General features: G+C 33.9%; 1 protein-coding gene across 5 annotated transcripts in view; it reads right to left on the reverse strand.

Annotated features, from left to right (window-relative positions):
- LOC143224731 (TBC1 domain family member 9-like) overlaps window positions 1-15,708 on the reverse strand; it is a 73,540-nt gene that overhangs the window by 37,695 nt on the left and 20,137 nt on the right. For all 5 annotated transcript variants that reach the window (XM_076452989.1, XM_076452991.1, XM_076452988.1 and 2 more), the window contains exons 9-16: window positions 15,367-15,492; window positions 11,669-11,801; window positions 9,745-9,864; window positions 8,185-8,273; window positions 6,751-6,803; window positions 4,446-4,575; window positions 3,374-3,482; window positions 749-938 (exon numbers count right to left, since the gene is read on the reverse strand). In XM_076452989.1, the coding sequence (XP_076309104.1) occupies window positions 749-938; window positions 3,374-3,482; window positions 4,446-4,575; window positions 6,751-6,803; window positions 8,185-8,273; window positions 9,745-9,864; window positions 11,669-11,801; window positions 15,367-15,492 (950 nt within the window). The remainder of the gene's footprint in view (window positions 1-748; window positions 939-3,373; window positions 3,483-4,445; window positions 4,576-6,750; window positions 6,804-8,184; window positions 8,274-9,744; window positions 9,865-11,668; window positions 11,802-15,366; window positions 15,493-15,708) is intronic.

Genomic DNA, 15,708 nt, shown 5'->3' on the forward strand with positions numbered 1-15,708 from the left:
CAGCAACATGTAGGTTGGAAGTAAAAACTAAATATAAACACATCAACTAAAATTATAGCATAATGAGGTTTGCAAGAAACTTGTTATACAAATAAAACTACATTAGATGAAAAATATTTAGGTTTAAAAACAAGTGAGTTAAAAGTATCTGGGGGTTAAAACAAAGTTGTAGATGGATGTACACAGATACAAAACATACAAATAAGAATTAGTACTACTCTACATTCGCCTATTCTCCCTGCACCAACACTCTACATTCGCCTATTCTCCCTACACCACTACTCTACATTCGCCTATTCTCCCTACACCACTACTCTACATTCGCCTATTCTCCCTACACCACTACTCTACATTCGCCTATTCTCCTGCACCACTACTCTACATTCGCCTATTCTCCTGCGCCGCTGCTCTACGTTTCGCCTATTCTCCTGCACCACTGCTCTGCGTTTCGCCTGTTCTCCTACACCACTGCTCTGCGTTCGCCTATTCTCCTGCGCCGCTACTCTGCGTTCGCCTATTCTCCTGCGCCGCTGCTCTACGTTCGCCTATTCTCCTGCGCCTACTGCTCTGCGTTAAGCCTATTCTTCCTACACCGCTGCTCTGCATTACCCAGTTCTCTGCACCACTACTCTACATTTCACCTATTCCCTACACCACTACTCTACATTACCCAATTCTCTACACCATTGCTTCACATTTAGTGATACTTTATATCAAACAATATTCTACACCATCACTCTACACTCACCAATACTTGCATTTCTCCAAGCATAAGCAGTAAGAACTCGTCTGAGAGCATTAATTCCTATTTCTGACTGAAATGCTGGGTGTTCTGGCAAAGAACGGTGCAAGTCTCTCTCAATTTCTTCAGCAGCTACAGTACAACGCCCCCTGCTTTGTTCAACTAACCAAACGTAGTAGCCTGGGTGGGTTTCAAGCTATATATAAACAAACTGTACTATTAAAGCAAACCTTTACAGCTATATTCTAACATCACATGAAATAATTGAGACAAATTAAACTAGTAAAGCTATCAGGTTGTTTGAAAAATAATGGCAGATTTTTACACTAAAAATTTAGTAATTTATAGGGATAAGAGACATCTTTTTACTACTTTATATACATGATGAAAAAACTAAGGCATTCTTCTATTTATCAGAACTTTTATTATTTTCTAAGACTTCACACCCTTACAATTAATGAAGGAAAAAAAATGTTACATCATTTTTCTGTATGAAATCAAACTTGGTCATAAACATCACAAACATCTTGCAATATCAACCAAGCATGGGTTGATGGAATCACCTCAGAACACGAGTATATCAACCAAGCATGGGTTGAAGGAATCACCTCAGAACACAAGTATATCAACCAAGCATGGGTTGAAGGAATCCCCTCAGAACATAAGTATATCAACCAAGCATGGGTTGAAGGAATCACCTCAGAACATAAGTATAGTACTAGCTAAAAAGTTTTGTAACAGTGACGAGTCTTGAAGACATGAAGGGCAGGGGATGCCCCCTTCTGCAGTTAAAAACAACGAAATGATAGTACAAGTGGAAAGAAGCCTGTACCAAACTGTTCAAGAAATGGCACAAGGATTGAGTGTTGGCATTTCCATAATTTTGAACAATCTTGAGCAAACTTTGAAAGTGAACAAGTTTAACAAGTGGGTCACACATTAATTTGGTGAAAATCAGAAAAACTGCCATTTTGAACTGTGCTCTATGCTGATTTTGTACAACAGAAATGACCCATTTGTTGATCAAATGTCACATGAAACAAAAAGTAGGTCCTTTAGGACAACAGAAGGCAATTTTCATAATAGCTCAAGTGTGACAAGGCTCCAAAACATTTCCTAAAGCCAAAATTGCACCAACAGAAGATTATGGTCACTGTATGGTGGTCTGAGGCCAGTATTTTCTATTGCACTTTGCTCAAACAGGGCCAGAATATCACTGTGGAAGTTTGTCAAAAACTGGAAGAAATTCATAGAAAGTTGAGTGAGAAAATGACAGCACTAGTCAATCAAAGAGACCTAGTCTTACTTAAAGATGATGCTCAACCATACATTGCTCTAAAGCTGAACGAACTTGGCTATGAAACACTGCCTCATCCTTCTTACTTTCCAGACCACTGATACTACTTTATTCAAACATTTGGACAAGTTTTTCACAGGACAAAAGATTCAATAACAAAGCAACAACAGAGAGTGACTTTAAAGAATTTTCAAACTATAGGACTTCAGTTTTATATTAAATAATGTTGTTTCTCCTTGGAAAAAGTGTATGGATTCATCAAGTTCCTATCTTGATTAATAGAGTGTATGGATTCATCAAGTTCCTATCTTGATTACTAAAGTGTATGGATTCATGAATTTCCTATCTTGATTACTAATGTTGGTTTTGAATTTTTCTTTTTAAATCACACTTAAAATTTCAAATCTACCATTATTTTTTGAACAACCTAAAAACTGTGGGTTTTGAAACTGCTTTATACCCTAAAAGGTGCAACCACTCGCAGTAAGATAAAAATGTGTAATAAATAGTACTTAACAGTAAGATTACATTAATCACAGAAGTAATTATTGTAATACATTTAATATTATTTAATAAAATTACTCTGTTTTTCTTGATTTAAAACTTATTTTCCATTTTTAATGTTGTAATTTTGTTATTCACTAGAAGGTATTATCATGACATTTATGTAAGACAGATGCACGATGTTTAGAGGAATAATCCCTTTATTAAAATGGCGTTAAAAAAAACAAACAAGATTACAATTGTTTACGCTGGGTTAGTTCAGTCTTGGATTATTTTGCACTCTACTAACATATCTAAGTTGCTAAACCTAAATTATATTTTTAATGATATTCATATGAACAATAACATTATCTTCCTGATGAAAAAAAACCTCACCGAGAAACACATGGACATTCAATTAGCATGTCAACCAAATAAAGTGATTACATGTTTTCACTACAGTACTCCATGAACACCTGTTTTATTAAAATTTTAAAAAATGTGTGAAAACAACAAATATTTTAGTTTCACAACCTTTAAAACACCAGGTACTGGCTCCCTTCCTTCCTAAACCATCAAAAACCAATAAATTGCAAGCACAATGAAGGTTTATTAAGACTTACGTATGAACATTCTGCCAGTTTTTGTTAAATCGTGCAGACTGGCAAAATGGTTGTGATGGATCTGCACTGGTTTTGTAAACACTGCACTAGTGCATGAATTCTGACCTACTGAATGCCTATTCAAATCTCAGGCATGCTTTCAACAAGTACCTCGTACTTACTTGAACTGCAGATGTGTTTTCACTACATTTATACTTTGTTAAACCACAGATGTACTTCAACACATACCTCATTGATGGCTCCAGAGTACAGCATCCATAATTCTCCACGAAGCTTGTCAGGTATTCCTTTAAGGACCAGTTCTTGAGCTCTGGAATTATTGTATGAACAGATCCCCCTGTGCAAAAAATAGTAATTTTTCTTGTGTTTTTAAAGACTGATAAAAACAGTTATATTTCAAATTAGATGTTTATACAATTAGACATTAGTATCACATGCTTGAGAAAAAACTGCTATACATTTAAAAACTTTAATGAAGAAAAACTTTCATTGTTGTTTGGAACACTTCTCGCAATTAAAGATTAAAAACAATCTCACATTTCCTCAACTATTACTTGAAAAGTTAGAGTTTTATAAATTTTTTAGAGAATTGTGAGTTTTTTTTGTATACACAGATACACATATTAACTAATGTGCCAAATTTCATATCAGGACAGAGGGAAATTTTAAAAGAGGGTGTGAAACATTTAGGGGAACATTTACTTCCATAACTAATTTCAAACACTAAAGTACCATATTTTAACAGTATGAACAATGTGTTCAGAACACAATAAAAAAATGTGCAGACAATTTCTTCACAATATCTGGAGGAACATCAATATTAAGTCTCTTAACTTAGTATAGTCTAGGTTGATGCTTGAGTTGTTTCATAATCGTGCTCAAGAGGCTTGTATGTTCAGGTAATTGTCAGATAGCATAGTTTCAAGTTTGTGCACATTAATACGAGGATTATCTGCACCAGCTGACCCTAATTTATAAGTGAAACACTAGAAAGAAAGCAGTTAGTCACCTGTAACTCTTGGGCTACTCTTAGAATGTAGTGTCCCCTAGCCTATTGGAACTTTAACATATATTAACCTAACTTGTAAAAGTTACAACAGACAGAATGAAAACAGGAATTTCATTTCTGTTTTTATTTCTAACAAGTATGTGGAGTTGATATTCAATCTATGGTAGATTAATATATACAAAGTATTAAAACAATAAACCAAAATAACTAATGTTACAGTTAGAGAATTTCTGTTCACTGTCTCTCTTATATTCTCCAATGACAAAATCTGTCCAGATGCAACATACCAACCTCCCATATTCAGCAAAATGAATATTCCACAGATGAAGTTTCTTGGCTTCCTCAGCTTCAACGTGACTGGATATTTCAACAGGAAATAACGTAGACAGTGCTGGCTGAGGATTCCACGAACCGTATGGATCTATCGTTAAATTTATATACACAGGATTTCCAAACCATTAATCTTCACAAAGCAACGTTACAAATGTCTATTGTACACAAACAAGCTTGTAAATTTAAAAACATTTCAAAAACTCACATTCGTATCAGTTCAAACATGGAATGTTTTTAATATATCCTTTCTTATTCCATAGTCTTTTTAGAAGAAGAAATTGAAAAGATATCACAAATGTTTATGAGCATGAAATATAAAAATATTCAAATGTTTAACAGCCTCTCCTACCACTTCACCTTCGCACGTTAATTAAAGAAGAATCGTCTTTACAACTACATCTCTGTCAAGTCTCCAAATGTAGCTTACAGCAGAAGAAACAAGAATTGTCTTTACAACTACATCTCTGTCAGGTCCCAAACTGTAGCTTACAGCAAAAGAAAGAAGAATCATCTTTACAACTGCTTCTGTCAGGTCCCAAACTGTAGCTTACAGCAAAAGAAAGAAGAATCATCTTTACAACTACATCTCTGTCAAGTCTCCAAATGTAGCTTACAGCAGAAGAAAGAAGAATCGTCTTTACAACTACATCTCTGTCAGGTCTTCAACTGTAGCTTACAGCAGAAGAAAGAAGAATCGTCTTTACAACTACATCTCTGTCAGGTCCCCAACTGTAGCTTACAGCAGAAGAAAAAAGAATCGTCTTTACAACTACATCTCTGTCAGGTCTCCAACTGTAGCTTACAGCAGAAGAAAGAGGAATCGTCTTTACAACTACATCTCTGACAGGTCTCCAACTGTACTTACAGGAGAAGAAAGAGGAATCATCTTTACAAATACATCTCTGACAGGTCTCCAACTGTAGCTTACAGCAGAAGAAAGAAGAATCGTCTTTACAACTACATCTCTGTCAAGTCTCCAACTGTAGCTTACAGGAGAAGAAAGAGGAATCGTCTTTACAACTACATCTCTGTCAGGTCCCCAACTGTAGCTTACAGCAGAAGAAAGAGGAATCATCTTTACAACTACATCTCTGACAGGTCTCCAACTGTACTTACAGGAGAAGAAAGAGGAATCATCTTTACAAATACATCTCTGACAGGTCTCCAACTGTAGCTTACAGCAGAAGAAAGAAGAATCGTCTTTACAACTACATCTCTGTCAAGTCTCCAACTGTAGCTTACAGCAGAAGAAAGAAGAATCGTCTTTACAACTACATCTCTGTCAGGTCCCCAACTGTAGCTTACAGGAGAAGAAAGAGGAATCGTCTTTACAACTACATCTCTGTCAGGTCCCCAACTGTAGCTTACAGCAGAAGAAAGAGGAATCATCTTTACAACTACATCTCTGACAGGTCTCCAACTGTACTTACAGGAGAAGAAAGAGGAATCATCTTTACAAATACATCTCTGTCAGGTCTTCAACTGTAGCTTACAGCAGAAGAAAGAAGAATCGTCTTTACAACTACATCTCTGTCAGGTCCCCAACTGTAGCTTACAGCAGAAGAAAGAAGAATCGTCTTTACAACTACATCTCTGTCAGGTCCCCAACTGTAGCTTACAGCAGAAGAAAGAAGAATCGTCTTTACAAGTATATATCTGTCAGGTCTCCAACTGTAGCTTACAGGAGAAGAAAGAAGAATCGTCTTTACAAGTATATATCTGTCAGGTCTCCAACTGTAGCTTACAGGAGAAGAAAGAAGAATCGTCTTTACAAGTATATATCTGTCAGGTCTCCAACTGTAGCTTACAGGAGAAGAAAGAAGAATCGTCTTTACAAGTATATATCTGTCAGGTCTCCATCTGTAGCTCAACTTAAACCATTGTTTCTTCAGTCTGCTTAAATGTAATTTTGATACCTGTTGTCTATATACAATAGAGGGTCATTAGAAAGTCTGTCAAAATGTTTGGCCTATGACCAATTTAGCCATTCTTTGCACAAAGCTTATCATAATGAGCAGACCAACAGAAAGTAGCTACTAAAAAGTGTGAATCTTAGAGCACTGTTGTTACATTGTACAAATATTAACATTACTGTACATTTTTTTTCACAATCTTTAGTGAGAAATACAGAAAACTGAGTGATCACGCTGAAATTTCTGTACAATTGCTGAGAAAAGAGCTGTAAGAACACATTTAAAGTTGTGTGAAATACAGATTTGTGAACTAAACAGAGCTTTAATCAATAGAATACTTCATAACTTACTGCTGTCTTCACTAAGGTCATCAGTACCCGTTTCCTTGAAGTTAGTCGCTGGTCTGTAAAACCATTGAAATACTTGTTAATATTTTTCAAGATTGACTACATAAGTACTTACAGACATGTTCTTACCCACAGACACAAAAAATAAAACTAAACTGAAAAACTGGTGCACCAAAAATGTATATAAAAACAATATACTATTTACTCAAAGTACAACTGATAATTTTCAAAAGAAAATTCATGTAGTAGCTTCAAACATCACCAGAAATTTCTCATGTATCAGACATTAGACAAATAATGACAACAAAACTAGAAGGATAAATAATGTCAGTAGTAAAAACAGATATTTATAAAAATCACCTTTATATTTATACATAAGCACCTAACCTTCACACACAGTTATTAACAACATTAGAAGTCATTGTTAGACATTTTCTCTTTAAAATAATGTTTCTTATTCTTTCTTGACAAATGGCATAATTTTTCTGTTTCATATGCATGTTGTTTGTGCATGAAGTTTCACTATATTGCATTCAAAATGTAATTAAAAGTACTTTATTATGGAACATGAGTAAATATGTAGCTGGTTAGACAAATTTCAACAGTACACAAGTATATACATTTATAGGGAAATAGTTCTACAAAATACTAAATTTTCCTAGTATTAGAATTATAACATTTTCTCTCTAGGTCTCATCTTTTCCAGTTTATTTACCACACCTCTAAGTAATATGGAATTTTAAGGAAATTACTCTTTATAATGTCAATCATTTTGGTAAAGCATACTTTCACCGTTGAAAGCAATTAGTTGATAGAACATTAAATGTTGTTGACAGTAGAGACTGACTTTTCCTCTGCACATTGGAAAGCAACAACCATCCACATGTTTGAATCAACCAACAGGCATTGTGTGTGCTGATGTCTTGGGGCATGAGCAGGAAGTAAGTACATGCAATCTCTCACCTGGGATCCTAACTGGCACACAAGACAACACAAGGCACTCATGCACAAAGATATCAGCTGTTTATTGTATTGTTTAGGTAAGTCACTGATGATATAACATCAATATATGCAATGTAAGTGCGTCTTATATATCATATGATACACCAAAATATGCTGTTATTTTACGATGTCTTTTGATGGAGAAATGATAATTACTGGACTGACCATGAGATCTAATTATGTGATGAAAGGGTTAACAAAATCAAACTCATAGGACAAAAGATCTGTTGGCAATAACAGTGCTTTCCTGGAAAACAGCATTTGTTAAAATAAATTTTAAGACAAAAACTTGTAATTATTATATATTTATACTCCAGCAAAGAAAAGTTATTTTAAACTGTTTTTCCAACTGTTAGAATAATTAAATTCAAACTGAGTGAATCATTTTAGGACAAAGATTTTATTTCAGCTGGTTTCAAATATTTCTGTTCATACCTGTGATTCACTGGTACTTTGGCCAGCAGCTCTGAGATTTTTTCTAGTAAAAAATCTCTATCTGGTAACTGTGCAAAGAGAAAATTTACCTAGAGAAACAAAAACAGGGGTGGTATAATTTCATGAATGTTACACATTTAACACTGTACACTTTAAATATTTTTTAGCTTTTCTTCTGTAGTGAATCAAAATATTTGTTATAAATGTTGCATCAGCTGGTTCAATCATTATTAACCCTTACACAGTGGGTCAGGGGTCAAAGGCCACATCATGCTTGTTGACTTGCATTCAAAATTTGGTTGAACTACTATTTTATAAATTTATATCAATATTTGGAATCAAACTGTAGATTGTAATTCAAACATCAATATTATATATCGGTTAATATCGTAATTCAAAAATGAATATTAAAAGAACACAACTACATAGATTTTAGTGAGTTATGTGGTATACTGGATGCAGCAGTTTAAAATTAGATGTTTGTGATGTCAAAATACTTTTACAGTTTTGTACAAATCAGAAACTCAAATTACTAGTATTATCAAACTAGGATATAAAATAAGAACCTCGTATATTTTTATTTTGCTGAGAAATGGCTTATGTACTGAATAAATAACAATGTCCAGTTCTTTCCATTATTATTACTGTATATAACATGTAAGTAACCAATCAACAGCTCAGAATGTCCCCAGAGTGGTTTTCTCAGGTATTTTAATCTTTAAAAAGGCTACCACATTTTTCAATCCAAGTTTTCAATGAGATAGGTTGTATTTAGTCTGCTTGAAGTTTCATATTTTTTAAAATATAAATACACCTTAGTAGCTACAGTTACAGTGCAGTTATTTATGTTGTTTTGGTTATTCAACTGTATACACATAAAACAAAATAAATTTTGTTTGATATCCTCCATGTGTGAAATTTTAAAAGCCTTAACAACACATGTCCAGCAACAACTGAGTTCTAAGGTCATCATCAGAAGAAAACTGTTTGCTTTACTTCTTGTTCTATATTTTAAGAGAACTAAGTTTAATAATTTCTAAACAGTAATAATCTATATACATATATACAATGTATAATATTTTAAATGTGACTTTATATTACAAACTACTAGCCCACTAAAACACAGGGAAGACAAAAGATCAGTTATATATTACTGGATACATAACATAAACCCACATGTACAGCATCAATACAAGTTATGTAATGTTAGGTAGCAATGACTGGAAGGCCAATATAATAAAAAATAATAAATATATAGAGTTACAAGACTTAAACTACTTAGACTAAACATTTGTATTTGTGTTATAATATGTAGTCATTCTAATAAAATAAAGCATAATTTATATTTATGGTTATAAGATTCATTAAGTGATAGACCCTACATAGCATATAGAAAATAAAATATTTGAAATGTATTTAGGTTTTTAGAGATTATGCAAGAGATTTTTAGGATAAAGAATAGTTTTTTTACTCATAACATGAAATCACTGAGACTAGTAATGAAACAGAGTGTACATGAAATCACCGAGACTAGTAATGAAACAGAGTTTCTATCCTTACTTTGGAGTTTGTCGTCAGTATCAGTGCATCCTGCAAAACATTCATTGATGAATTACTGTCAACTTTCTCCACCAGAGCAATTTCTCTCAAAGGAATGATTACATACACCAAATTTTTAACCTGAAACAAACAGTAAAGACTCCTAACTTATAACAGTTTTACATGCATCCTGACACTATCCTTTATCTCCTGATTTAAGTTGATACAGACACGTTTTGAACTAGTTTGTTATTTATTTATATATAGTGAAATTAAATAATTACATCCAAATCAAGCTAAATGAATAAATACAACCAAGAGGAAGGGCTGCATTAAAAACAGCACATCCCAACCTCTGATTAATTATATTATGAACAAATATTTAAACCATAAACATAACATTAACCTGAAACAAAATACACTGCATATTAAAAAAAAAAAAGATTCTAGGGTACAAGTTACAACGTGGGATTATAAAATGTATCCCTGGTTTGGAGGTGACTATAGAAGTAGAACCCACATTGCAGTAGGGATACACTGTCTATCAGTGTAAACAGAAACAAAAAAACAAAAAACTGATAGATGGTGTATCCCCACTGTAATGTGGGTCCTATTTCTACAGTCACCTCCAGAACCTAAGATACATTTTATAATCCCACATTATAGCTTGTACCCTAGAATCCTTTTTAAAAATATGCAGCACATTTTGTTTCATGTTAATATGTTTTATTTATAGCTTGAAAATGTACAGTTATAATGTATATACAATACTTTGATACTATCATGTTTGGTAATTAGTTTATTCGACATGTAAACATATTCTTGTTGATAAAGGTTAAAAACTACATCACTATGAAGTATTATGCTAGTGAGTAGTTTTTGAATTTAATAGTTTAATGTGTAAAATCCTAAATTAACACAAAACTATGACCTTTAATGTTATTCACCCAAATTTAGTTATATACAGATAAATGACATTTAAAAATTCAACTTTTCAGTATTGTATCAAATAGCAATTTTTGAAATATAATTAATGCTAACAGGATAATTAAGATAAAACAAATGGCTTTCTGTGAAAACCTCATTAGTAAAATGAAATTGAAGAAACAAAGTTATAAAAATTTACCAATATAGAGATAAAAATTACAATATTTTAATGTTTTAATGATTAAAAATATTTTGTTAAATACCAGTCAAGCTTTTTAAAACACCATCAAAAATATCAATCAAGCTTTTTACAAATCACAATTACCAGCCAAGCTTTTTAAAACACCATCAAAAATACCAATCAGGCTTTTTTAAACACCCATCAAAAATATCAATCAAGCTTTTTAAACATCACAATTACCAGCCAAGCTTTTTAAAACACCAACAAAAATACCAATCAAGCTTTTTAAAACGCCATCAAAAATACCAATCAAGCTTTTTACAAATCACAATTACCAGCTAAGCTTTTTAAAACACCATCAAAAATACCAATCAAGCTTTTTAAAACACCATCAAAAATACCAATCAGGCTTTTTTAAACACCCATCAAAAATATCAATCAAGCTTTTTAAAACACCAACAAAAATACCAATCAGGCTTTTTAAATGCCATCAAAAATACCAATCAGGCTTTTTAAATGCCATCAAAAATACCAATCAAGCTTTTTAAAACACCATCAAAAATACCAATCAGGCTTTTTTAAACATCAAGTTACCAGCCACGCAACTGTAATCCACATCACACCAGTTGAGATTTATGAATTCATATCACACTCACCAGTCACGCTTTTTTAATCTACTTTAAATTCTTTCCTTTATGACACCTGTCTACTAAATGCTATTTAAAACTGTTCTTTACTTACAACCTGAGGATTACGTACTATTATTAAAGTATGGAGAATTATGATGGTGAATAATAATGAAAGAAAATAAACTTTTTAACTTCAGAATTAGCTTACTCGACTTTCAAAGCAGATATAATTACAAGAGATAAAAAGTCTTCCCCAAACATGCTGTTTGTTGTACGGAGTCCAAAGAGTACACTCGGTGCTTCCATCAAGTTTTTCATCTCTTGGCAACCTAAACGTCATTCTGCAAAAGTAAAAACAACAAAAGTACTGAAAACAAGAATTATCTTCTCATAGGGCAACAGATTAGGTTATATGATTAAAAACCATAATAACAAGCCTTTCTTGGTGAACAAATAAAAGTTCATGTGGTCTGACATTACTGTTTTTAAAATCCAGTAAAACTTTGTATAACTATCAACTCATCACAGAAAGCAGTTATCAAGTGTGTGAAGTGTCTTACTGTCTGTGCGACTGTTTCACAGCTGTGAAGTGTGTGAAGTTATCTTACTGTCTGTGTGACTGTTTCACAGCTATGAAGTGTGTGAAGTGTCTCTTACTGTCTGTGTGACTGTTTCACAGCTATGAAGTGTGTGAAGTTATCTTACTGTCTGTGTGACTGTTTCACAGCTGTGAAGTGTGTGAAGTTATCTTACTGTCTGTGTGACTGTTTCACAGCTGTGAAGTGTGTAAAGTGTCTCTTACTGTCTGTGTGACTGTTTCACAGCTATGAAGTGTCTCTTACTGTCTGTGTGACTGTTTCACAGCTGTGAAGTGTGTGAAGTGTCTCTTACTGTCTGTGTGACTGTTTCACAGCTATGAAGTGTGTGAAGTGTCTCTTACTGTCTGTGTGACTGTTTCACAGCTATGAAGTGTGTGAAGTTATCTTACTGTCTGTGTGACTGTTTCACAGCTGTGAAGTGTGTGAAGTTATCTTACTGTCTGTGTGACTGTTTCACAGCTGTGAAGTGTGTAAAGTGTCTCTTACTGTCTGTGTGACTGTTTCACAGCTGTGAAGTGTGTGAAGTGTCTCTTACTGTCTGTGTGACTGTTTCACAGCTGTGAAGTGTGTGAAGTGTCTCTTACTGTCTGTGTGACTGTTTCACAGCTGTGAAGTGTGTGAAGTGTCTTACTGTCTGTGTGACTGTTTCACAGCTATGAAGTGTGTGAAGTTATCTTACTGTCTGTGTGACTGTTTCACAGCTATGAAGTGTGTGAAGTTATCTTACTGTCTGTGTGACTGTTTCACAGCTATGAAGTGTGTGAAGTTATCTTACTGTCTGTGTGACTGTTTCACAGCTATGAAGTGTGTGAAGTTATCTTACTGTCTGTGTGACTGTTTCACAGTTACCAAGCATGTAAAGTGTCTCTTACTGTCTGTGTGACTGTTTCACAGCTATGAAGTGTGTGAAGTTATCTTACTGTCTGTGTGACTGTTTCACAGCTATGAAGTGTGTGAAGTTATCTTACTGTCTGTGTGACTGTTTCACAGCTATGAAGTGTGTGAAGTTATCTTACTGTCTGTGTGACTGTTTCACAGCTATGAAGTGTGTGAAGTTATCTTACTGTCTGTGTGACTGTTTCACAGTTACCAAGCATGTAAAGTGTCTCTTACTGTCTGTGTGACTGTTTCACAGCTATGAAGTGTGTGAAGTGTCTCTTACTGTCTGTGTGACTGTTTCACAGCTATGAAGTGTCTCTTACTGTCTGTGTGACTGTTTCACAGCTATGAAGTGTCTCTTACTGTCTGTGTGACTGTTTCACAGCTATGAAGTGTCTCTTACTGTCTGTGTGACTGTTTCACAGCTATGAAGTGTCTCTTACTGTCTGTGTGACTGTTTCACAGCTATGAAGTGTGTGAAGTGTCTCTTACTGTCTGTGTGACTGTTTCACAGCTATGAAGTGTGTGAAGTTATCTTACTGTCTGTGTGACTGTTTCACAGCTATGAAGTGTGTGAAGTTATCTTACTGTCTGTGTGACTGTTTCACAGCTATGAAGTGTGTGAAGTTATCTTACTGTCTGTGTGACTGTTTCACAGTTACCAAGCATGTAAAGTGTCTCTTACTGTCTGTGTGACTGTTTCACAGCTATGAAGTGTGTGAAGTTATCTTACTGTCTGTGTGACTGTTTCACAGCTATGAAGTGTGTGAAGTTATCTTACTGTCTGTGTGACTGTTTCACAGCTATGAAGTGTGTGAAGTTATCTTACTGTCTGTGTGACTGTTTCACAGCTATGAAGTGTGTGAAGTTATCTTACTGTCTGTGTGACTGTTTCACAGCTATGAAGTGTGTGAAGTTATCTTACTGTCTGTGTGACTGTTTCACAGTTACCAAGCATGTAAAGTGTCTCTTACTGTCTGTGTGACTGTTTCACAGCTATGAAGTGTGTGAAGTGTCTCTTACTGTCTGTGTGACTGTTTCATAGCTATGAAGTGTGTGAAGTTATCTTACTGTCTGTGTGACTGTTTCATAGCTTTGAAGGATATAAAGTTTCTCTTACAGCAGTCAACAACACTAAAAAAGTGGGTTGCACAAGAAAAAGTAACATAAAGAGCCTTACACTTCACAGCGTCAAGAGAAAACATTTATCACAACATGAACAGTTTAGTTTATTCAATAAATACACACACATCTGTATGTACATCATGAGTCAACTTTTTAAATTTCTGAACAGACATGTAACTTTAGCTGAAATACACACAAACAAAGCAAGAGAGTTCAGAAGTTATTCCTGGTATAATTCACCTTTACTACAATTATTTAAAGGTTTTTTTCTCAAAAAAGTTTTTCCCATAAAGTAGTGGACTGATATATCCTGGAAAGATTTCATAAAATTTGCCAGAAAAATATTCACTTTTATTAGCATATTAACATTTTTAAAAACCAGCAACAGTATAAACCTCAATTTTAATGAATATTTTAATACCTATTATAAATATATTCTAAGCTTCAAGCTACCCAAAATGTTAATACTAAATTGTATAACTTACCTGTAGTAAGCTTTAAGCTACCCCTAAATGTCACCACTAAATTATTTGACTAACCTGTAAGCTTTAAGCTACCCCAAAATGTCACCATTGTTTGACTAATCTGTAAGCTTTAAGCTACCCCAAAATGTTAATACTAAATTGTTTGACTAGCCTGTGAGCTTTAAGCTACCCCAAAATGTTAATACTAAATTGTTTGACTAGCCTGTGAGCTTTAAGCTACCCCAAAATGTTAATACTAAATTGTTTGACTAACCTGTGAGCTTTAAGCTACCCCAAAATGTTAATACTAAATTGTTTGACTAACCTGTGAGCTTTAAGCTACTCCAAAATGTTAATACTAAATTGTTTGACTAGCCTGTGAGCTTTAAGCTACCCCAAAATGTTAATACTAAATTGTTTGACTAGCCTGTGAGCTTTAAGCTACCCCAAAATGTTAATACTAAATTGTTTGACTAACCTGTGAGCTTTAAGCTACCCCAAAATGTCACCATTGTTTGACTAATCTGTAAGTTTAAAACTACTCCAAAATGTCACCACTAAATTGTTTGACTAACTTGTAAGCTTTAAGCTACCCCAAAATGTTACCACTAAATTGTATGATTAAACCGTTGTAAGCTTTAAGCTACCCCAAAATGTCACCACTAAATTGTATGATTAGCTTGTAAGCTTTAAGCTACTCCAAAATGTTACCACTAAATTATATGATTAAATTGTAGTAAGCTTTAAGCTACCCCAAAATGTTACCACCAAACTGTATGATTAAACTGTTGTAAGCTTTAAGCTACCCCTAAATGTTACCACTAAATTGTTTGACTAACCTGTAAGCTTCACTGTGGGCTCGAGCATCCAGATCTCTCTTTAAATAAGATGGCTTTTTTGGCACATTTCTACTGGACTTTTGGGCCAAATCTTTGTCTGCCTGAAAAGTTTCTTCGCATATCAACCTAGAAAAGGAGACAGAAGTGAAGAACATGACCATAAATTTAATCACACTGAATTAAACCCCTTATGATATTAATTTCAACAAGCTAAAAAGACACTTTTGCTAAATATATACATTCAATTAAAAAGACTACAATGTTGTAATAGTTGTTTAATAAATGATTTATTAAATCAGGGACCAACCCTATAATACCTCAATGTTTCAGTGTTCTTTCACC

Source organism: Tachypleus tridentatus, chromosome 9 (genome assembly GCF_004210375.1).
Source record: "Tachypleus tridentatus isolate NWPU-2018 chromosome 9, ASM421037v1, whole genome shotgun sequence".
Taxonomy (NCBI): domain Eukaryota; kingdom Metazoa; phylum Arthropoda; class Merostomata; order Xiphosura; family Limulidae; genus Tachypleus; species Tachypleus tridentatus.